This window comes from Salmo trutta, chromosome 38 (assembly GCF_901001165.1).
Source record: "Salmo trutta chromosome 38, fSalTru1.1, whole genome shotgun sequence".
Lineage (NCBI taxonomy): Eukaryota > Metazoa > Chordata > Actinopteri > Salmoniformes > Salmonidae > Salmo > Salmo trutta.
Window position 1 is genome coordinate 5,052,361 of NC_042994.1, and position 24,452 is coordinate 5,076,812.

The 24,452-nt window shown below is 41.3% G+C and overlaps 1 protein-coding gene across 1 annotated transcript in view; it reads left to right on the top strand.

Annotated features, from left to right (window-relative positions):
* The first annotated feature begins 2,473 nt into the window (after positions 1–2,473).
* The window catches only part of LOC115178259 (leucine-rich repeat protein SHOC-2), a 31,324-nt gene continuing 9,345 nt past the window's right edge, over positions 2,474–24,452 (top strand). The window contains exons 1-6 of the mRNA XM_029739348.1: positions 2,474–2,578; positions 18,498–19,188; positions 21,632–22,067; positions 23,114–23,251; positions 23,676–23,806; positions 23,892–24,080. Coding sequence (XP_029595208.1) covers positions 18,910–19,188; positions 21,632–22,067; positions 23,114–23,251; positions 23,676–23,806; positions 23,892–24,080 — 1,173 coding nt within the window. The 5' untranslated portion in view covers positions 2,474–2,578; positions 18,498–18,909. The remainder of the gene's footprint in view (positions 2,579–18,497; positions 19,189–21,631; positions 22,068–23,113; positions 23,252–23,675; positions 23,807–23,891; positions 24,081–24,452) is intronic.

Genomic DNA, 24,452 nt, shown 5'->3' on the forward strand with positions numbered 1-24,452 from the left:
TCAGGTGGTTTATGCCTACTAGTTGAATATCAGTGGCATCATCTTACAATAGTGTAATAATCAGTAAGATGATGCCAAGGATCTTCAACTAGTAGAACATAAATTAATGTGATATGATGAGTTTATGAGTTGTGAGACCTCCTACCATCTCTGCCTAGCATGCACACCAGTGGCGGATTTAGGCATAGGCGACATGAGCAGCCACCCAGAGTGGCATCTTGCCAGGGGGCGGCATGGGGTGCCCACACAAAAAATATATATATATATTAATTTTAAAAAACACAAAGAAACAACAAATATTCCGAATGGTGACATTTGCACGATCGGTTTTCTATCACTCATTTACACGTCATGTCAATAATATCATGTCACCGTGAGGGACTGTGGGTCAGTTAACCTTGTCGGAGTGGGTGCCCTGATTCTAGTTTGTGAGCTAGGCAGGCTACTGCCTGGGAAGGTCTCCCACTCAGAAGTACGAGATGGGAAGGGGGTGGGGGTAGGTTGACCTCAGGTCTCCCCACTGGAAGCCCGAGGTAGGGGGAGTGGGGGAATCTATCAAACAGCACATCTCTAACTTTGTACAGTACTAATGTAATTAGTAATGCAATTAGTTGTGCAATTTAGTTTGTGTGTTTCTTGTTTGAAGTTCAACAGTGTAATAATCAGGTTCTCTTCTTTATAAGTGTGTTATTCTATATGTGTATTTGTGTGATATAGGATTTGTGCAATTTAGTTTTATTTGTGTTTTTTTGTTAGCAATACAGTAATAGTTTAATAATTAAATTCCCTTTTTTATTTTTATTTCTAAACTACAATTTGTTTCTATTTGTCTTTGTTACTTCTTTTTGATATTTATGAGTCTTATTTTTGTATATATATTTATAGAATTTAAATGTTATGATTATTTATTTATGTTGTTCAAAATGTCTGAATAAAAATGACAGTTAGTGCAGAATGGTGATTTTTGTTTGTTTGTTGGGGCGCTGAAGAGGGGATTCGCCGAAGAGGGGATTCGCCCAGGGAGCCACACAAGCTAGAACCACCACTGATGCACACAATTCTAAAATGCCAAAAATTATATTTGATTCCTGGAGCATTTAATATCCAATGCTTATTTGTATGACTTATTCAAAACTGTTCATGAACAGCTGAAAAACTACATAGCCTCATATAATTCATTTTCAAAGACACAGGTCAGCATATCAGATTTCAAATATTTAAATGCACTGTCAAAATTGGGAAGAAGCAGAATAATAAAATAAGTGTGGGGAATAACAGTAGTGTTCTTGCTGAAAATGTAGCCCAATGTTAAGAATGAGAATTGTTCCACTGATTAGACTAAATAAAGTAAATAGATAATACAATCTCCTGAAAACCACATAAATCTACCCATTCACCAAAACCAAATAATTTGTATTATTTATTGTCCCCCCTCTTGAATCAAACGTACAGTGTTGGGTTCACAATCTGTTTGACCAAATTATTTGTTATAGTTACAAATTAGGTCACAATACCAAACGTCCCTACTAAAACTGTGTGGGTCTGTCTGCTGCCTGTTCGTTGTCACAGCCTAAATGCCAATCACCAAACGAGGGGACTAATGCAAACGTGGATTAAATCGATATTAGTACATAGCTGTCTAAAGGCTGCATTCTGCAATAGGGACGGGAGTAACAGCAACCTAATTTTGTTGACGACGTGGTACATAAAACAGCGTGCTACCGTGGTCCACACACCTCAGCACAGAACGTTGTCTCTCTCTCTCTCGCTCTCGCGCTCTCTCTCTCTCTCGCTCTCTCTCTCTCTCTCTCTCTCGCTCGCTCTCTCTCTATTTAGCGCCACTCAAATCTTGATGGGCGTTTCTTTAAAACATGCCTCCAATCCCCTTGATCTCTTACATAATTAGGCCAATCATATGCTTCAATGTGCCGCTGTTCACAGTGCTGTGGCAAGACAAGGTTCTGCTCGTGATGTTAAATTGCAGGCGCAGATGCTCTGATTTCAAAACGATTTAGAGCTCAGTTGAAAAGTGAACGCGCTGTCTATACAATGGAATAATTAGACAAATAAAATCTGTACTTTTCAATGCGTGTGATATAAAAGCTGTGCCGTGAGAACATGAGAAGATCGTCAAATGCGTGTCTCACCGCCAATGCGTGAGAGTTGGCAGCTCTGGTAGTGGCTAAAATAGATGCTCATGGAGCAGACCTAATCCAACTCTTCGGATGTGCATTATTGTTCTGACTGTTTGAATACGAATATAAACGAATTTATACTAAACCTACTAGCAATATATGCTTGCTTCAAAAATTAATTTTCACTCCCAGGAAAAAGCTTTGAGTTATATTTCGGGTTTCTCTGACTTTTACACATTTATGATGACAATAAATATGTCAGGTAGCTAAATGACACATTTTCACCACTTTCACTCAACCAAACACCTTTTCTGTTCAAGTAAGTCTCGTGATACATTGGTAATGCGTGCGTGTGACGCAATTTGGTGGTAGGGAGGGGACCCAAGCAACAGCAGTGGTAGGAAAGAGGAGGAAGCAGGGATGGCAGAGTCACACCTCTGAAGGTAAAACAGTTCTATTATTTCATACCTTTCAATATACCTTTAAATCAAGCTGATGTTTTTATAGTAGGCTTCTTAAATGTCCCTTTTGTCATCCGCATAGCTTGGTTGATGACGCAGTACTGCCTTTCCGTAGGCTGAGAACGCACTCTTTTGTTCAAGCTTTGTTCGGAATGGCCGCTGTTTTGAGAATGTTTTGTTTTTTCCTCATTTCACTACGAGAGCGAGAAAAGGGCGCTGCGAAAATGCTTGACGAGAAAACGGCCTTGAATGACCAAGTGTCAAACTGTAAACTAACGATTTTAACATAGTTGTTATTATGTGGGTGTCAGTACAGTTGAAGAAGGTAGCGTGCTTGCTTATTTCCCCGTGATAGGCTCGCGATTGTCGGGATGGTGTTCCAAGAATGACAGCTGCTTTGGCGGGGCCTACGGGAACCGCACAGTCAGAACGCTCGGGTATGTGAGCTTTGAGGTTAACGTTAGCAATTATTTTTATAAATAAGAAGGCCATCTAGCTACTGAGACTGATATTTGTTTCCTCTACCAGAATTGTACCTAGATATGACGTTGTCATAGTTGTTTGCTCCTCGATTTGACTGAATGGTTGCAAAAAAATGTTTGCCAGCCTCACTTAGCTTCTGAAGTTAGCTTGATGTGTTGACGTTTCGTTTTTTGATTTCATGACCAGTTGAAATTATTTAGCTAGTTTGCTTACAGATTTTGTTAACACGACAAGAGTGACACTAAATTAAGAATAGCTAGCTGTTTGCGGCTACTTTTCCCAAACAATCAATAGCTAACTAGCTAGTTAATGTTAGCCAGTTCGTAGGCTGGCTAACTAACCAACTTAACGTTAGTATGTGGCTTTGACAAGAACAGCAGGACCACCCCATCGTTTGCTGCTGTATCATACACACACAGGTTGGCTTGCGTCTCGTTTTTACGCATATCAATCGTGATCTTGAACGTAACTTGACTTCCACGAACTGTGGCACCGGTTTTATCCATAATCTCTCTTTCCACGGATTTGTCATTGGCACGGTTACATCCTGCTTGTGCTGGTTATGTAGCTGCCTGCCACCTCACCAGTGCATCTCTTGCCATCACTGTCAAATGTAGACACACATTACTGGAGCTGCGTAGTATTAGGCCTATTGGTTGTAATCATTTTTGATAGTCAGTCAGTGAGAGAGTTGTTAAACCTAACGTTACCTAGTTAGCTAAATGCTTTGTAAAATGAAAAAAGATATGCAAAAAGATATGCACGGGAAAGAGTTTATTTCTGATCATTCATTCAGGAGTGGACATGGGGAGATTGATTGGGGGTTAAGGACTTTGGAACAATCACAAATGTGGCAGCCAAATGTATTTGCACAATTGTAGTGTTTGTATCATATCAAAGCCTAAACCTATGTGTTATTCCTATGATGATGATATATGCGTATACTTATGCAATCCTCAAAGGGAGAGGACAGAGATGAAGAAAATTGGCCAGTCTTGAGCAAACATGACGCAACAACATGAGAAGACTTGGCAGGATTGGTAGTAGTGACTGCTTGCTTTGCCCAAGATGTCCACAAACTGGCTATAGGCTACATTATACAAGTAGAGGCTTAACAATTGGCACGTGAATTGAGGAAAGCTACAGTGATGATTATGATGATGCTGGTGGAGGAAATGAAGGATTCGTTTATGATTTGGCATGAAAACTGTAGGGATTTAAATATTGACAGTTGGGTTTAGGTTTTGTTCCAGAACTATGTTTCATTAGCCTGTCTTGTCTGGTACACTGAAAAACCAGGTATGATGATGGGCTCACTCATCCATGCCCATGCTCACTCCAAAATATTTATTTCCAAAATATGGGGGTGCTGCTGGATCATCATAATAATCAGAGGAAAATGGTGTCCAGCCTTCTCATTTTATGTATATCATCTATTGCACCGCCTGCCATTCATCCCAAACTTGGTTCCTCTTCCTCTCCTTTTGGTTCCTCTCCATGGAGTGGAATCTGGAATGATACATTTAGTCAGTCAGTGATGAAAAATAACTGGAAAGTTGCTGCGCTCCGTGACCCTTGACCTTGTGTGCTTTTTCTACAGCATGACTTCGCCCACAAGTAATTTTTCTGGAGTTGGGGGGGAGAGAAAGAGTGCTTCTTCAGTTCGGTCACCTGCATATTATTAAACTAGCTCTCATGTTTGTTTCAAACCTTTGGGTACATTTTATGATTTTGAAGAGGAATTTAAAGAATAAACAAACAATGACATCACACCCACTGCTTGTTTAGGTGAGGGCCAGTAGGTTAGTTCTCTGCTTGCCGTTGCCATGTTTATTGTTGGGATTTCGACACTTAATGCACCCCAGACTATGCCTGGTGACCAGTCCACATCTCTCTGGCCAAACGCCACGCCCATTAAAATGTATTCTCCACAATGAGTCTGCATTTGATCTCCTCCCCGAGGACTTCTCGAATGCCAACACGTTCAAACCGTTCTGGTTGGTCCCAGTAACCCATGGGTCTGGCCAGAGCCTGAACACGTGGGTAAAGCGGCGTTTCAGAAATGGTCATTGCTTTTGATACTCTGATTGGTTAGAGACAATTCAATCGCAGATGACTTGTTTTGTATAGCGCCCCTCACTTTGACATCAGCAGAAAGGACTTCTACGATGGCAGTCTGACTGAATGATAGTTAGAGCAGCAAAATTAAATTCAGAATGAGTCGCCAGGCAACCCCAGACCCCACTGCTGTGTTGCCTTTATCCAAGACATGATTGATGTGATAGAGTAAGTAGGCTATTTTAGGGTTTCCACAAGTTACCAATGCCACAAAGTCAAAATTGGCTGTATTGTAAAAATACTCTACATGAAAACAAAAATGTGCTTTTTTGTCTTAAGTTTAGCAGTGACTTTGTGACACGGGGTTAATTACTTTTTGGCATCTAGTGACGACCCTATTTGAGGGACTATTCCCAAAAGAAAACACAAAGAAGCTGTCTGCTTTGATACAACCAACTATTATTTTATACAGTAATGTATTTTGATATTCAACATCCATCACCTTTCTCTTAGTTCATTATGATCTGGGTTGAGTCAGAGGTCATTCAGTGATTGATGCTTTGCTGTCGGCCTAGTTCACAGTATACAGTCTGTCACATTGTTTTTTATGTATTTTTAATATTCACCATCTCTTTTCTCATTTTATTAGTAGCCTAATATAGAGTTCACAGTTATCCTAAGTCAGTGAGGTCAGTGCTGCTAGATACTTCTCTGTTGAGTGAACATAACTGTTACTGAGAAGAGCAGCACAAAATTTACCTACACAGCAATATTAAAGACCCTGTGTAGTCAACATTCAGTTTTTCCTGTGTTTTTGTATAATATTGTACAACAGCTGATGACACTAACACTGTAAAAGTGTGAACACATTTGATCATTGTTATTTCCTGATAGTTACTGGTCGAAAATACAATCTACACAGGACCTTCAAATCACTTGGTTTTGCATAGGTGGAGTTTCAGCTTGCCTGATGACATCACCAGGGGAAAAGTAATCAATAGATAAATAACAGAGTTACAAACCTTTGCCAATAACAGCAAGTTTACAGTTTACCCACTCAGACCACTCTGACAGTCCTAGCAAATAATTTGGAGTTTTTTTGCTAATAAAGCAATACTTGTTATTTTTGACAATTTTTAATGGTGAGCTATTACAGAATTGATTTGATATAAAAACAGCAGAAATTGGGCCTTTTAAGCTTATCTCTTTGTCATTAAGGGGATCAACAGGACCCCTTTTTACCCCTATAGGTTTTATGAGTCTTATGTTTTGAAGACCACTCCCTCCCAAAGATTAGACGCACACAAACCCCTACTCTCAGCAGCAGTGCTAACCTTTCCCTTAGCTCTGATCTGTAGCCAAGCCTGCTCTTTTTCTACACTACACACACCTAGAGCATAACAGACAATGACTTTATTAGGCTTCATACTGTAGCCTATTACTACATACAAATGATGCTACTGCTGTACTACAGGCTGTGAGATGGAACCACAGAACTAGAATGAGGGTTAGAGGTTCCAAACCCTTTCTAGATAATCTATTTCTATGGGCAGAATAAAGACAGGAACCAAGATACTTTGGTTTTATATCAATCATTTTGATGTTGACGCTCTTGACACTTGTTGTCAATTTGTCTTTTATGACCTTTAGCTTAAGTCAGGCCAACCTACTTACCAGGTTTTCTCAACATCACTTGTAGCTATTGTAGTACATTCATTGGCTTACAATGTCTTCTCACTTAACCTGTTGAAGTTGCCTATGGCCTAGCTTATTCACTAATAGAGCTGGGTATTGCTAGGGACCTCACAATACGATATTATCACGATACTTAGGTGCCGATACGATATGTATTGTGATTCTCACGATTCTATGTAGTTTGATTAGGGCTGTCCCCGAGAAATAACAAATCTATATTGGTCAACCGAGATGTCTGTTCTTTTGACCAATTATTTGGTTGACATTTTATAACGTATTTTTCCATTATATAGACACATCATATGTGCTTTAATCAAATCAAATATGCACTGAGCTTGTCTGATGCTTTAAGCAAACTGTTGAATGAAATAATTAAGACACAAATGACTAAAGGCCGATCGCAATCCTCCCTACTGCAGCAACCACCACAGAACATCAACAGTGTTTAACGTTCTGTCCATGTTGCTGAAGCTGCAACATACAGCCATTTCTGACTGAAAAGTCGTTGCTGAAATCCTTCATTTGTTTAGGAAAAATATTCCCTATACCCTCAATCCTTGTGGTCTTCACATGACACATGTATGCGTCACATGCGCGTGACCAATAGGGCCTGACCTATAGCATATCATAATCACATCAATAATTGGTTATAGCAAACTCCGAACACTGTAACACATTACAGCAAAATGAATGTAGAGGACGTGACGAACTCAAACGGGGGAATGTTTACTGGTTGCTCAGTAGTCAGTAGGTAAAGGGGAAGTCAAATGTGTGGAATGAGTTTGACTAGTTATGGAAAATACTGGAGATCAAGAAAAAGAAAGTAAGGAGCAAGCAGTGTGTGCATATTATGTGTGCCAAAAAGGGGCTGTTAGATTACAATAACATTTTCTGACATTTTGGAAGAATGTAAACAACACTAAATAAATTATAAGCATACCAGAGTTTGTAACGTTCATGAATTACATTTCCGAAATGGAACGGTTTATTTGTTTACGCTAATTATTCAAGGCTTGCGATATTTTATTTTAAAACTAAAATGCTTGATTGCATTTCAAATCATGAATGACTTGTATGCTGTGATATGAAGGAATTAATGATTTATTGATGCAGTACTGTAGCCTATTGAAATGTAGGCCTAAGTACGGTATTATGAGTAAACAGGAGGTGATCTTAGCCCTACAGCTCTTAGGCTTACAGCTTGAGGCAGCAGGTAGCCTAGTGGTTAGAGCGTTAGGCCATTAAACGAAAGGTTTCAAGATCGAATCCCCAAGCTGACAAGCTAAAAATCTGTCGTTCTGCCCCTGAACAAGGAAGTTAACTTCTATGGGCTAGGTGGGACGGTAGCCTGCGGGACACAGCCAGTGAAATATCAGGGCGGAAAATTCAAAAACAACAATGTCATAATTCAGCTTTCTCAAACATACAACTATTTTACACCATTTTAAAGATAAACTTCTCGTTAATCTAACCACATTGTCCGATTTTCAAAAAGGCTTTACAGCGAAAGCAAAACATTAGATTATGTTAGGAGAGTACATAGACAAAAATAATCACACAGCCATTTTCCAAGCAAGGACATGTGTCAATAAAACCCAAAACGCAGCTAAATGAAGCACTAACCTTTGACGATCTTCATCAGATGACACTCCTAGGACATTATGTTACACAATACATGAATGTTTTGTTCGATAAAGTTCATATTTATATCCAAAAACAGCATTTTACATTGGCGCGTGATGTTCAGAAAATGTATTCCCACCAAAACGTCCGGTGAATGTGCACATCAATTTACAAAAATACTCATCATAAACGTTGACAAAATATATAACAATTATTTAAAGAATTATAGATATGCAACCGCTGTGTCAGATTTTAAAATAGCTTTACGGAGAAAGTACATTTTTCAATATTCTGAGTACATAGCTCAGCCATCACGGTGAGCTATTCAGACACCCGCCAAGTTCGGGGCAACCTAAACTCAGAATTAGTATTAGAAATATTCTCTTACCTTTGCTGATCTTCGTCAGAATGCACTCCCAGGACTGCTACTTCCACAAGAAATGTTGTTTTTGTTCGAAATAATCCATATTTATGTACAAATACCTCCGTTTTGTTCGTGCGTTCAGGTCACTATCCAAAGGGTAACGCGCGAGCGCGGAACGAGAGACACAAAGTCAAAATGTTCCATTACCGTATTTAGAAGCATGTCAAACGCTGTTTAAAATCAATCTTTATGGTATTTTTAACGTAAAATTGCGATAATATTCCAACCGGACAATAGCATATTCATTCAAGAAGAAAAAGGAGGGGCGTGCTGGCGGGACCGAGCATATCCAATCCCTTTGTTGCCAGGCAGACCACTCAGTAACTGAGCTCCTATTATCTGCCCAGTGACAGGAAAATGCTCAAACCACTTTCTGAAGGCTTTAGACAGCCAATGGAAGCCTTAGGAAGTGCAACGTCACCCCGCAGACACTGTAGCTTTGATAGAGAATCAAAAGAAGAACTACAATTCTCAGACTTTCTACTTCCTGCTTGGAATTTTCTCAGGTTTTTGCCTGCCATATGAGTTCTGTTATACTCAGACACCATTCAAACAATTTTAGAAACTTCAGGGTGTTTTCTATCCAAATCTACGAATAATATGCATGTTCTAGTTTCTGGGCCAGAGTAGTAACCTGTTTAAATTGGGTACGTTTTTCATCCGGCCGTGAAAATACTGCCCTCTAGCCCAGACAGGTTAACCCACTGTTCCTAGGCCGTCAGTGTAAATAAGAATTTGTTCTTAACTGACTTTCCTAGTTAAATAAAGGTTACAAAAAACAACATATGGCAAATAGAAATCAACTGGATGGTGTTCAGAGATAGATGGGAGGGGTTGAGTGGAGCTGAAGGATGGGACTAAAGACAAACAAAATATAACTAATGTTAAATATACTGTGTCTGTAAAATGTGTATATAGTATGTATAAGTTGGAAGTAGAAGCCTAAGTGGTGGTGTTCATTAGTTTAATCCAATTACTGGAGGGGTGGTAGGGTTACATATTCATACACAGTACCAGTCAAAAGTTTGGACACGCCTACTCATTCAAGTTTTTTATATATATATATTTTTTTACTATTTTCTACATTGTATAATAATAGTGAAGACATCAACTATGAAATACCACACATGGAATCATGTAGTAACCAAAAAAGTGTTGAACAAATCAAAATGTATTTTATATTTGAGATTCTGCAAAGTAGCCACCCTTTGCCTTGAAGACAGCTTTGCACACTTGGCGTTCTCTCAACCAGCTTCACCTGGAATGCTTTTCCAACAGTCTTGAAGGAGTTCCCACATATGCTGAGCACATGTTGGCTGCTTTTCCTTCACTCTGCGGTCCAACTTATCCCAAACCATGTCAATTGGGTTGAGGTCGGGTGATCTGATGCAGCACTTCATCACTGTCCTTCTTGGTCAAATAGCCCTTACACAGCCTGGAGGTGTATTTTGGGGCATTGTCCTGTTGAAAAACAAATGATAGTCCCACTAAACGCAAACCAGATGGGATGGTGTATCGCTGCAGAATGCTGTGGTAGCCATGCTGGTTAAGTGTGACTTGATTTCTAAATAAATCACTGACAGTGTCACCAGAAAAGCACCATCTCACCTCCATGCTTCACGGTGGTAACCACACATGCAGAGATCATCCGTTCACTAACTCTGCGTCTCACAAAGACATGGTGGTTGGAACCAAAAATCTCAAATTTGGACTTATCAGACCAAAGGACAGATTTCCACTGGTCTAATGTCCATTGCTTATGTTTCTTGGTCCAAGCAATTCTCCTCTTCTTGTTTGTGTCCTTTAGTAGTGGTTTCTTTGCAGCAATTTGACCATGAAGGCCTGATTCACACAGTCTCCTCTGAACAGTTGATGTTGATGTGTCTGTTACTTGAACTCTGAAGCATTTATTTGGGCTGCAATTTCTGAGGCTGGTAACTAATGAACTTATTCTCTGCAGCAGAGGTAACTCTGGTCTTCCGTTCTTGTGGCGGTCCTCATGAGAGCCAGTTTCATAGCGCTTGATGGTTTTTGCGACTGCACTTGAAGAAACTGTCAAAGTTCTTGAAATGTTACATATTGACTGACCTTCATGTCTTAAAGTAATGATGGACTGTCGTTTCTCTTTGCTTATTTGAGCTGTTCTTGCCATATTATGGACTTGAGCCCTATTTGGTAAAATATATATTCTGTATACCCCCCTACCTTGTCACAACACAACTGATTGGCTCAAATGCATTAAGGAAGGAAATTCCACAAATGAACTTTTAGCAAGCCACACCTGTTAATTGAAATGCATTCCAGGTGACTACCTCATGAAGCTGGTTGAGAGAATTCCAAGAGTGTGCAAAGCTGTCATCAAGGCAAAGGGTGGCTATTTTGAAGAATCTCAAATATATTCTGATTTGTTTAACACTTTTGGCTACTACATATTCAATATGTTATTTCAGAGTTTTGATGTCGTCACTATTCTACATTGTAGAAAATAGTAAAAAATAAAGAACACCTTTTTAAACTTTTGACCGGTAGTGTATATATGGATGATTTATAAAGCCAGGTACATTTAACAGTTAGGTTATTGATTATAGGCCTAATTAAGTTGGTTTCCTCTCTCCTCACTTTTCTTAGATGATTAAGGCAGGGGCTGTTTTCTTGTCTCCTAACTTCGCTGTTGCCTCCAGCATTCTTCTCAACACCAATATGCTGGTTAACTTCTCTATTATGCACATAGCAACATGGTCTAGGAAAATGTGCCAATTCAACAACGCGCTGATGTGTTTCAGAACTGAGGACAGCGAACACTATCCAATGCAGGAGAAGGCACATTTGTTATAAAATATTATTTTTATTAGTGTAGCATCATTGTTCTTACATAATATAACCATATACAATTTCAGTAGCATAGGTTTTTTTTTGCTACTGATAGACTAAAGAAATCTTGGTCGACCAAAAGCCAATCAACCAGTCGACTAAATGGGGTCCACCGTAGATTCGATACTGTGATTTATTGCTCACCTCTGTCTGCTGCAGAGGGACGAGAGCAATGAGAAAATGATTTTGATCAGTCATGGAGATAAGTGCGGAAAACAAATTGTCTCCCTATTTACAAAGATGGAGAGATATTATTGCACTGGCTCTATGCACACTCACTGGACTCTACCCACACACTGACTACACTGATGCTCCAACACACACACACACACACGCATTATCACACCACACACACTCAGTCGCACATAGACACACTTTCACACTCTTCACATACGCTGCTGCCTAGTCACTTTTACCTCTACCTACATGTACATATTACCTCTACTCCTTTTATATATCCTCGCTATTATTATTTTATTGTTACTATTTCTTTTTTCTTATTTGCTAATTCCTTTTTTGTGTGAAAGGGCTCGTAAGTAAGCATTTCAAGTCTACCTACACCTGTTGTCTTCAGGGCATGTGACAAATATAATTTGATTTGAACAAGCTATGAAGGAAAAATCTGTAGTTTTGGTACAGCTAGCTAGCTCAAATAATATTGCAATGTTGTCAATATGATAGGATTTAGAGAACGACCGATAATCGTCCAAGCCGATGTATCAGGATGATATTGGCCTTTTCTATTCTATCGGCCCCTCTCTATCGGCTTTGCTGATAGTCCCTCTACATAGCAAAGCTGCTGCTATGCCAGCCTGAGCCACGAGCACTGCACATAGGGCTGGGCGGTATACCGTATTTTACTATATACCGGTATTGATCCACGGACCATTTCGTTTTTTCTTCTATAACAGTATTTGTATGTTTGGTTTGTAAATGTGATATGGCGTGTGTAACAAAAATATTTATAGTTTACACCTCTACTTGAGTCATCCCCCTCCGCTCTCTCATTCCATGCCGCTTATCACACCGACTTAGCCCCGCCCCCTTTCATTCAAGGAGCGCATTTGTTGTTCAGTCTGCATGGTCAATGCAGTACATGCAACAATGTTAATGACAACGATACATTTTGCTTAATGTAAATTCTCAAGCGTTCTATAATTACACTATGCGCTTGTCTTAGCAAGTTTTAGTCGCTAATCGCTAGTTAGCTCGCTAGCTAATAAATGTACTGAGGCAAAGCTAGCTAATACAGCTTGATAACAGTGATGTCGTAGGCCTAAATCACCATGTAGTTTGCGTAACAGTATCTTCCAAATCAAAGAGGAATAGGCTAAGCATGAATATGTTGGCTACATGAAGGAACTTTTAATGTAAGCAAAGATTATTGGGTCCCCTAGGAAACGCTGACTAACACTTTGGTTCCTACCCTGTCACAATAACTCCTCCCTGGCACTTTCATTTGTTGTCATGTCAAATAACACTGTATTCTACGTGCCCACATTCTACTTCCATGATTCCAACAGTTCACCCAAGTGTTTTGATCTAAATCACAGTTGTAATATTTGGTTAAAAATAAGGCTTAGATTTGTTGCCTGTATTGTGCAGCCCTATGTGGCAGTGTGGAAATTCTCAAATAAGTGCAGAAAGAAATGTACTGTGAAAAATACCATGATATGATAGCCCTATCTCTAATTGCACAATGCTGAGGAATGTCTAGCTGGGAAAATCAACCACAGCAGCAAGCTGGCTCATTCTCCAACAGGAAGGTGCAGTACTGAGAAATGGAGGAATTGTGACACTATGACCAAAATAAAATATTTGTGTAGTTAATTCAGTAATAGTAAGGCTTGTGTCGATGTGCCCGGACATGCATGCATGCAGTAAGCAAGCATCGAATATCCCCCGCGATATGCAACTTTTCAGGGAAGTTAGGAACCAATATACACAGGCAGTTAGGAAAGCAAATGATAGCTTTTTCAAACAGAAATTTGCATCCTGCAGCACAAACTCCAAAAAGTTCTGGGACACTAAAGTCCATGGAGAATAAGAGCACCTCCTCCTTCACTCAAATCCAGATAGCTGATGTTCTGAAAGAGCGGAAAAATCTGGACCCCTACAAATCTGCAGGGCTTGACAATCTGGACCCTATCTTTCTAAAATGATCAGCCAAAATTGTTGCAACCCCTATTACTAGCCTGTTCAACCTCCTACTTCGTATTGTCTGAGATCCCCAAAGATTGGAAAGCTGCCGCGGTCATCCCCCTCTTCAAAGGGGGAGACACTAGGCCCAAACTACTACAGACCTATATCTATCCTACACTGCCTTTCTAAGGTCTTCGAAAGCCAAGTTAACAAACAGATTACCGACCATTTCGAATCCCACCATACCTTCTCCGCTATGCAATCTGGTTTCAGAGCTGGTAATGGGTGCACCTCAGCCACGCTCAAGGTCCTAAACAATATCATAACCGCCATAGATAAGAGACAATACTGTGCAGCTGTATTCATTGACAGAGTCGAAATCCTTGGCCAGGTCTATCACCACATTCTTATCGGCAGACTCAACAGCCTTGGTTTCTCAAATGACTGCCTTGCCTGGTTCACCAACTACTTCTCAGATAGAATTCAGTGTGTCAAATCGGAGAGCCTGTTGTCCGGACCTCTGGCAGTCTCTATGGGGGTGCCACAGGATTCAATTCTCGGGCTGACTCTTTTCTCTGTATACATCAATGATATCGCTCTTGCTGCTGGTGATTCTCTGATCCACCTCTACGCAGACGACACCATTCTGTATACTTCTGGCCCTTCTTTGGACACTGTGTTAACTAACCTCCAGACGAGCTTCAATGCCATACAACTCTCCTTCCGTGGCCTCCAACTGCTCTTAAATGCAAGTAAAACGAAATGCATGCTCTTCAACCGATCGCTGCCTGCACCTGCCCGCCCGTTCAGCATCACTACTCTGGACGGTTCTGACTTAGAATATGTGGACATCTACAAATACCTAGGTGTCTGGTTAGACTGTAAACTCTCCTTCCAGACTCACATTAAGCATCTCTAATCCAAAATTAAATCTAGAATTGGCTACCTATTTCGCAACAAAGCATCCTTCACTCATGGTGCCAAACATACCCTCGTAAAACTGACTATTCTACCGATCCTTGGCTTCGGCGATGTCATTTACAAAATAGCCTCCAACACTCTACTCAGACTGCATCCAATTTGCTATCACAGTGCCATCCGTTTTGTCACCAAAGCCCCATATACTACCCACCACTGTGACCTGTATAATCTCCTTGGCTGGCCCTCGCTTCATATTCGTCGCCAAACCCACTGGCTCCAGGTCATCTATAAGTCTTTGCTAGGTAAAGCTCAGCCTCATCTCAGCTCACTGGTCACCATAGCAGCACCCACCCGTAGCACGCACTTCAGCAGGTATATTTCACTTGTCACCCCCAAAGCCAATTCCTTCCAGTTCTCTGCTGCCAATGACTGGAACGAAATGCAAAAATCACTGAAGCTGGAGACTCATATCTCCCTCACTAGCTTTAAGCACCAGCTGTCAGAGCAGCTCACAGATCACTGCACCTGTACATAGCCCATCTGTAAATAGCCCATCCAACTACCTCATCCCCATGCTGTTATTATTTTTTGATCCTTTGCACCCCAGTATCTCTACTTGCACATTCATCTTCTGCACATCTATCACTCCAGTGTTTAATTGCTAAATTGTAATTATTTTGCCACTATGGCCTATTTATTGCCTTACCTCCCTTATCTTACCTCATTTGCACACACTGTATACAGACTTTTTTCTTATTGTGTTATTGACTGTATGTTTCTTTATTTCATGTGTAACTCTGTTGTTTGTGTCGAACTGCTTTGCTTTATCTTGGCCAGGTCGCAGTTGTAAATGAGAACTTGTTTTCAACTAGCCTACCTGGTGAAAAAAAATAAGCTAGCTAAGCACATAGCTATGTGACCTGTTAGCAAAGATTACGATTATTAGCCATTTCATCTGTGGTGTTAGCTAGCTATATTAGCTACTATGCTAGCTAGCTGGCTAGATAAGCATGGTCCTAAGATATCAGATAGCTAGCTACGTTGGCTGTTAGCTCCTAATATTAGCTGGTTGTCATTTTTAGACATGCACCATTTTCGGCAATGAGATATTTCCCCCTACCCTCGTTGTCCTTGTTCGATTTTATGTACATTTATGACTTGGTAGCAAATGCCATTGCCATTGAGCTAGTTGTCATAGTAGCAGTACACAGCACCAAGTGATATGAGCGATGGAAAGAGATATTAATGTAAACGGAGTTACAGCCTCACTCTATCCAATCGTAGCAGTAGGATAGAAGTTAGAACCCGCCCGTTTCTTGACAGATGGCTGAACTAGCCAATTGAGTTGTTTTGGATTTTGTCCTGGTAGGTGAGTTGTTTACAGTTGTGTCCTGACAGCAGAGGAAAAACATTTTTCCCGATCACAGAAAATTACAAATACTAGTTTCATAAGCATCCGTGATCACAAATCATGAAGTTACGTTGGACCCATTTACATTGAATAGATGTTATTTTATATCCTCAAACTAAAAGCAGTGCCTACATGCCGGAGTGATGCTTCTATGCAAATGTTGTAGATCAGTAGGCTAATATATTGTGTATTTGGACCCCTTGACTTTTCCCACATTTTGTTATGCAGCCTTATTCTAAAATTGATTCAGTCGTTTTTTTCCCCCCCTCAATCTACACACAATACCCCATAATGACAAAGCAACAAAAAAAACAGTATTTTAGAATTTTTTGCTAATTTATAAAATAAAACTGAAATTTCAGACCCTTTACTCAGTGCTTTGTTAAAGCACCTTTGGCAGAGATTACAGCCGCAAGTCGTCTTGGGTATGACTCTGGAAGCTTGGCAGACCTGTATTTGGGGAGTTCCTCCCATTCTTCTCTGCAGATCCTCTCAAGCTCTATCAAGTTGGATGGAGATTTTCACAACTTTTTCCTGGTCTCTCCAGAGATGTTCGATCGGGTTCAAGTCCGGGCTCTGGCTGGGCCACTCAAGGACTTTCAGAGACTTGTCCCGAAGCCACTCCAATGTTGTTTTGGCTGTGTGCTTAGGGTTGTTGTCCTTTTGGAAGGTGAACCTTCACCCCAGTCTGAGGTCCTGAGCACTCTGGATCAGGTTTTCATCAAGGATCTCTTGGTACTTTGCTCGGTTCATCTTTCCTTCGATCCCGACTAGTCTCACAGTCCCTGCCGCTGAAAAACATCCCCACAGCATGATGCTGCCACCACCATGCTTCACCGTAGGGATGGTGCCAGGTTTCTTCCAGATGTGACGCTTGGCATTCAAGCCAAAGAGTTCAATCTTGGTTTCATCAGACCAGAGAATCTTGTTTCTCATGGTCTGAGAGTCTCTTTAGGTGCCTTTTGGCAAACTCCAAGCGGCTGTACCTTTTACTGAGGAGTGGCTTCTGTCTTGCCACTCTACCATAAAAGTTTGATTGGTGTAGTGCTGCAGAGATGGTTGTCCTTCTGGAAGGTTCTCATCTCCACAAAGGAACTCTGGAGCTCTGTCAGAGTGTGGGTTCTTGGTCACCTCCCTGACCAAGGCCCTTCTTCCTCCGATTGCTCAGTTTGGCCAGTTCTAGGAAGAGTCTTTGGAACCACCAACTTCTTCCATTAAGAATGATGGAGGCCACTGTGTTCTTGGGGACCTTCAATGCTGCAGAAATGTTTTGGTACCCTTCCCCAGATCTGTGCCTCGACACAATCCTGTCTCTGAGCTCTACGGACAATTCCTTCTACCTCATGGTGTGGTTTTTGCTCTGACGTGCACTGTCAATTGTGGGGCCTTGTGTGCCTTTCCAAATCATGTCCAATCAATTGAATTGACCACAGGTGGACTCCAATCAAGTTGTAGAAACATCAAGGTTGATCAATGTAAACAGGATGCACCTGAGCAAAGGGTCTGAATACTTATGTAAATAAGGTATCTGACTCCACTGATCAGCCAAAACTAGCTCAATAACTTGATGCATGCATTGTGAGTAGGCATATTCATTTACATTTTATCAAGATATTTACCATTCAAATACAATTATTACCATTATATTTTGAAGTTAGATTGGTAAAATGTATTGTTTGATTTTAAAATTGATACATTAATGCGTACATGGCTCTCTGGGGAAATTATGTTATCAAAATGTTCATATTTTAAAGCGGCAATCAGTAGTAGAAACAATAGTAATGCGTACTCCCCACCCCTGGTTCGGTAAAAAGCTGAAGCATGGGGCTGGAGACATTGAATCACTCTCAAATTCATAGACCGAGCTTTGGATGCAAGGATTGGTCATCCATGATATCAACATTAGTTTTAACCATGTTTTGAGGCAATATAGTGTTTGTTTACATTTACTTTGTTTACAAACATTGGAGTGAAATAAGCTTATTTTGGTTTCTGTTGGGGTGTGACAGTTGAATTAAGCTTATGAGGCATTTATACGTTTATATTCATCAAGAATCAATGGGTACATATCATTAGTCCAAAAATGAATGTAGAAACTGTTGATTGCCCCTTTAATGATATTGAATATCGGCCTAAAATATCATCCATCTGCCTCCTTTTTTATAGATATATTTTTACCGCTATTCACTAAGATATCAAATGTGATTTTGACTCGTAATTTCAAATATGATCACGTTGAACAGCCTTTTGACTCATTGTCTTTTATTCAACAGCATTCAAAAAGCCCAAAGGATGAGAACCTCGATGACCTTTCTAGTCTGAACTGGCTTCAAACCGAACTGAGGGATAATCGTCTACAGTTCAAACAACTAGGTGGCCCATGGCTGCCACCACCACTCCTGTCAAGTCACAGCTTCAAAGGATTTACTCCCCTATGGCGTTCTGAGAAACGAAACCGCTTGGATCACAGGGATTTATTTGTGAGGTAAATGTATAGGCCTACACAGGTATGTATCAGCTGGTGTGTTTATAAAGGTCGTCTCCTAATCTTATCCCTCTCCACGCCTACTTGTCGGTTGACTGCTTTTTTGAGGGAAAACTCCAAACAAACCAAGGAGAGTGAAAGTTGGGGTGTTGCGGTCCCATGAGAGACTTCGCAGGGGGACCGACAATCACGTCGACGCCATGAGTAGTACTTTAGGTAACAAAGACAAAGACTGGAAAGAGAAGGACCTGAAAGGAGGTCCGACAGGAGGGAAAGAAAGGGAAAAAGAGGCCAAGGCGGCCCTGGCTGGCTTAGGCGGCAAAGACTGCGGCAAGGATCCCAAGGCCAAAGGGAAAGAGGCCAAAGAAGGAAAGAAGGATGCAGGTTCCGCGTCGCCCGCCGTCGCCTTCTCCGTGGACAACACGATAAAGAGGCCCAACCCGGCGCCGGGGACGCGAAAGAAGTCCAGTAACGCCGAGGTAAGATGATGCTTTATTACAAAACACACAGCCTAACGTATCATAACGTACACATTTGTGGCTGAAAATATATATTTTTTATCGAGACTAATATTAATAAGACACATTATTTGTGTTCTTATGTGGTAGTTGGTAGAGCATAGCGCTTGCAACGCTATGGTCAAGGGGTTTGTTTCCTGCAGGGGCTACTCATAAGAAAATTAATGTATGATACGATATACTTTATTGTCCATTTACATGTAAATTAATTTTGAAGTTGCAGAGATGCATACATACCTGTTCAAAAGTTTGGGGTCACTTAGAAATGTCCTTGTTTTTGAAAGAAAAGCAAAAAAAATTGTCAATTTTAAAATGGCATCAAATTGATCAAATACAGTGTAGACATTGTTAATGTTGTAAAAGATTATTGTAGCTGGAAACTGATTAAAAAAAAAAAAATTTAAAAAAAATTGAATATCTACGTAGGGTTATAGAGGCCCATTATCAGCAACCATCACTCCTGTGTTCCAATGGCACGTAGTGTTAGCTAATCCAAGTTTGTCATTTTAAAAGGCTAATAGATCATGAGAAAACCCTTTTGCAATTGTGTTAGCACAGGTGAAAACTGTTGTGCTGATTTTAAAGAAGCAATTAAATTGGCCTTCTTTAGACTAGTTGAGTATCTGGAGCATCAGCATTTGTGGGTTTGATTACAGGTTCAAAATGGCCAGAAACAAAGAACTTTCTTATGAAACTCCTCAGTCTATTCTTGTTCTGAGAAATGAAGGCTATTCCATGTGAGAAATTGCCAAGAAACTGAAGATCTTATGCAACGCTGTGTACTACTCACTTCACAGAACAACAAAAACCGGCTCTAACCAGAATAGAAAGAGGAGTGGGAGGCCCCGGTGCACAACTGAGCAAGAGGACAAGTACATTAGAGTCTAATTTGAGAAACAGACTCCTCACAAGTCCTCAAATGGAAGCTTCATTAAATGGTACCTGCAAAACACCAGTCTCAACGTCAAGAGTGAAGAGGCGACTCCGGGATGCTGGTATTCTAGGCAGAGTTGCAAAGAAAAACCCATATCTCAGACTGGCCAATAAAATGAAAAGATTAAGATGGGCAAAAGAACACAGACACTGGACAGAGGAACTCTGCCTAGAAGGCCAGCATCCCGGAGTCGCCTCTTCACTCTTGACGTTGAGACTGGTGTTTTGCGGGTAATATTTAATGAAGCTGCCAGAATTATTTATATATTTATTTTTTTATTTTTTTATTTATTTATTTGAGAGAAATAATCTTTTGGTACTGTGGAACATTTCTGGGATCTTTAATTTTTTTTCCCAGCTGATGAAACATGGGACCAACACTACGTGTGTGTGTGTGTGTATATATATATATACACACACACACACATGTAGTGTTGGTCCCATGTTTCATCAGCTGGGAAAAAAAATTAAAGATCCCAGAAATGTTCCACAGCACCAAAAGATTATTTCTCTCAAATGTTGTGCACAAATTTGTTTACATCCCTGTTAGTGAGCATTTCTCCTTTGCCAAGATAATCCATCCACCTGACAAGTGGGGCATATCAAGAAGTTGACTCAACAGCATGATCATTACACAGGTGCACCTTGTGCTGGGCACAGTAAAAGGCCACTCTAAAATGTGCAGTTTTGTCACACTGCAAGCTCCCTCAACTTGAGACAACCATGGCATTCATGGTTGTGTCAAGTTGAGGGAGCTTGCAGTTGGCATGCTGACTGCAGGAATGTCCACCAGAGCTGTTGCCAGAGAATTTTCATGTTCATTTCTCTAGCATAAGCCGCCTCCAACGTCATTTTAGAGAATTTGGCAGTACGTCCAACAGGCCTCAAAACCGCAGACCACATGTATGGCGTTGTGTAACTTTCGGATACAGATGTAAAGTATGTTTAAAAGATAATGGACCAATATACTTTTCAATGGGAACAAATATTCTGTTTGAAATGTATGTTTGAGTCACTCCGATAGCATAAGCCATGGCAAAATGTGTAGAATTGCAGGAAATTAGCTTTAAAATTGCACATTTTTGTCTCCGCTACATGGCAAAATGTGTAGAAATTTCCAAACAATTGGGTTGGCGTCTACACCATTGGCGTCCACACCATGGCCACGCCCCTGCCACGCCCACCACCTAAGCCCAATTTTGATCCAGAAAAAAACGTGTTATAGAATAATAATATCACACAACACAGCGTTTCTCAAACTCAGTCCTGGGGACCCCAAGGGGGGGGGGCACATGTTTTTTTTATTCTAGCACTGCACCATTCATTCAAATAATCAAAGCTTGTTGATGAGTCGATTATTTAAATTAGCTGTGTAGTGCTAAGGCAAACTAACCGTGGGTCCTCAAGACTGAGTTTTGTAAACACATAACATGTCTTCAATAACATGGACACACAACTTTCCCATTCCCAGGTGATCAAAGAGCTCAACAAGTGCCGTGAGGAGAACTCCATGCGTCTGGACCTGTCCAAGCGTTCCATCCACATGTTACCCACCTCCATCAAGGAACTCACCCAGCTGGCAGAGCTCTACCTGTACAGCAACAAGCTCCAGAGCCTCCCCTCAGAAGTGGGCTGCCTGTCTGGCCTGGTCACCTTAGCCCTGAGTGAGAACTCTCTAACCAGCCTACCAGAGTCCTTGGACTCCCTGAAGAAGTTGAGGATGCTGGACCTGAGGCATAACAAACTGAGGGAGATACCGGCCGTGGTTTACCGGGTGACGTCGCTGACCACACTGTACCTGAGGTTCAACCGGATCACGGCGGTGGAGAGGGACATCCGGAACCTGGCGAAGTTGACCATGCTCAGCATCCGTGAGAACAAGATCAAACAGCTGCCTGCTGAGATAGGTGAATGAGGGAGGGAGATGGGGGAGGAGGGAAATAGAGAGAGGTGAGTGGAGAAGGAAGGGATGTGGAGGAGGGAGGGATGTAGGGGAAGAAGTGAGTGGGAGGGAGAGTCATCCACAAGAACAAGATCAAACAGATGAGTGTTGAGGAGGGAGGGAGTGGAGGCTGGCAGATTGGGTTCTTGATGACAATGACGATGCATCATCATTTTTGCCTACCATAAGCCAAGGGCATACGCACTCTTTTGGCCCTGATTTTAGCTGTCCCAGACAAGTTTTTGAGATCGGAGACAAAATCCCCATGTCGTTGCCTACTTGGGGCGCATGGCCGTCACCGACGCTCGGTTCAGTGACGCAATCCGAGGGCTTCCGATCCCGTCTTTCAGACGTCCCAATATTTTCAAAATCTCCAATGCTCTTGTAGTGTGAGAGGTGCAATGACAAGTTATGAGAACAGTGATCAGCAATAGCCAATGAGAGCTCGCCAGAGAAGAAGCCAGTGAGATGATGTTGCATCACATCACCCAGAATGTGTAGACTCTCCAGCAGGAGTGATAACTACTACTAGTATGTGTTTGTACTTGCCTTTAACCAAAGCCAAAGTATCAAATCGTTACAGCTCTGAAGTTCACTACCAATGTTATTCAAAACGTTTGAGGCTTGTCTGAGCCACAGCTTGTTGTGGCTACGTTAACGATCTAATCATTGTTTTCGCGAGACAGCGTGGTATGGAGAATCCTCACAACCAACTGAAGAGTCTTGTAGTGTGTGACACCCGTCTGTGCCACATGGTTTAGTGTGCGCACCACTACGTTAGCCAGACAACAAGCTACAGGAAAGACGGTCGTTAAATGTGAGCAGCTCAGCGATGTTAGGGTTTTGAAAGTCGTCTAGTGTAAACCCGGCATTACAGAAGACATTGCTGCAGTGTTGTGAATAAGCTAAAGCCATAAGCTAAACCAGTCTTTTAATAACTCTGATTGCGGTTCTTGTCCAGATTAGTCACGTTTGTGTGTTGACTGTTGTATTGGCCCTGCCTCTCTGCAGGGGAGCTCTGTAACCTCATCACCCTGGACGTAGCCCATAACCAGCTGGAACACCTACCCAAGGAGATCGGCAACTGCACCCAGATCACCAACCTGGACCTACAGCACAACGAGCTACTGGACCTACCAGAAACTATAGGTGAGACTGACCGGGACCCCAGCAGTCAGAAATATTCTCTCCTCAATGCAATTTGGGCAATAATCTGCCTATGCTCAGCCTACAGGATACCAGTACTGACACAGCTGCAAAGTGCACATTCCTAACTGTACATTGTGATGACTAGGATAAAACATTTGAGAATTCTCATTAATTGTATAATCTACAGTTTTAGGAACTGCAAGTGCTGGTATTTAAGATAAGATGGTACTTTATTGATCCCCCAGGGGGGAAATTTGATTGCACCAGCCAATACATACATACATGCATACATACATACATACATACATACATACATACATACATACATACATACATACATACATACATTTGAAACGCTTAACATGATATCTAATATCTGACTTTGTTGATTGTCATTTTTGTATTTAACCTTCTCTCGTTGCAGGTAACTTGTCAAGCATAAACCGCTTGGGTCTGCGGTACAACCGGTTGTCAGCCATCCCCAGGTCGCTAGCCAAGTGCAGAGAACTGGAAGAGCTCAACCTAGAAAACAACAACATCTCCGTGTTACCAGAAGTGAGTGGTGCTTTTATTGATTACTGCATTTAATGGTATTGTTAGGGATATAGCAGATCTATCTACCTCCTTCTCTCTATCCCAGGGTCTCCTGTCTAGTCTGGTGAATCTGACCAGTCTAACCCTAGCGAGGAACTGTTTCCAGTCCTACCCGGTGGGAGGACCCTCCCAGTTCTCCACCATCTACTCTCTCAACATGGAGCACAACCGCATCAACAAGATCCCCTTTGGAATCTTCTCCAGGGCCAAAGTCCTCAGCAAACTCAACATGAAGGTAAGGATGCTGTCCATTGTTACGTGTTGTCATCTCCTTCCCTCTTTTTTTGATGACTTCTAGTAAGAGGACCAAGACCATAGTCCCAGACATTATGTAGGCAGGACAACGTCTCTTTCTTCTGACGTTAAAGGGTATTTTGGCAATGAAGCCTTTTATGTACTTTCCCAGAGTCGTGGATACCATTTTTATGAATCTGCATCCAGTATGAAAGAAGTTAATGGTAGTTTCGTGAGCCAATGCTAACTAGCCTTAGCGCAATGACTGGAAGTCTACAGGAACAGTCATTGCGCCGACACTAGATAGCAACTTCCTTCAAACTGCACGCAGAGACATAAAAATGGTATCCCCGATTTTCATCTGACTCTGGGG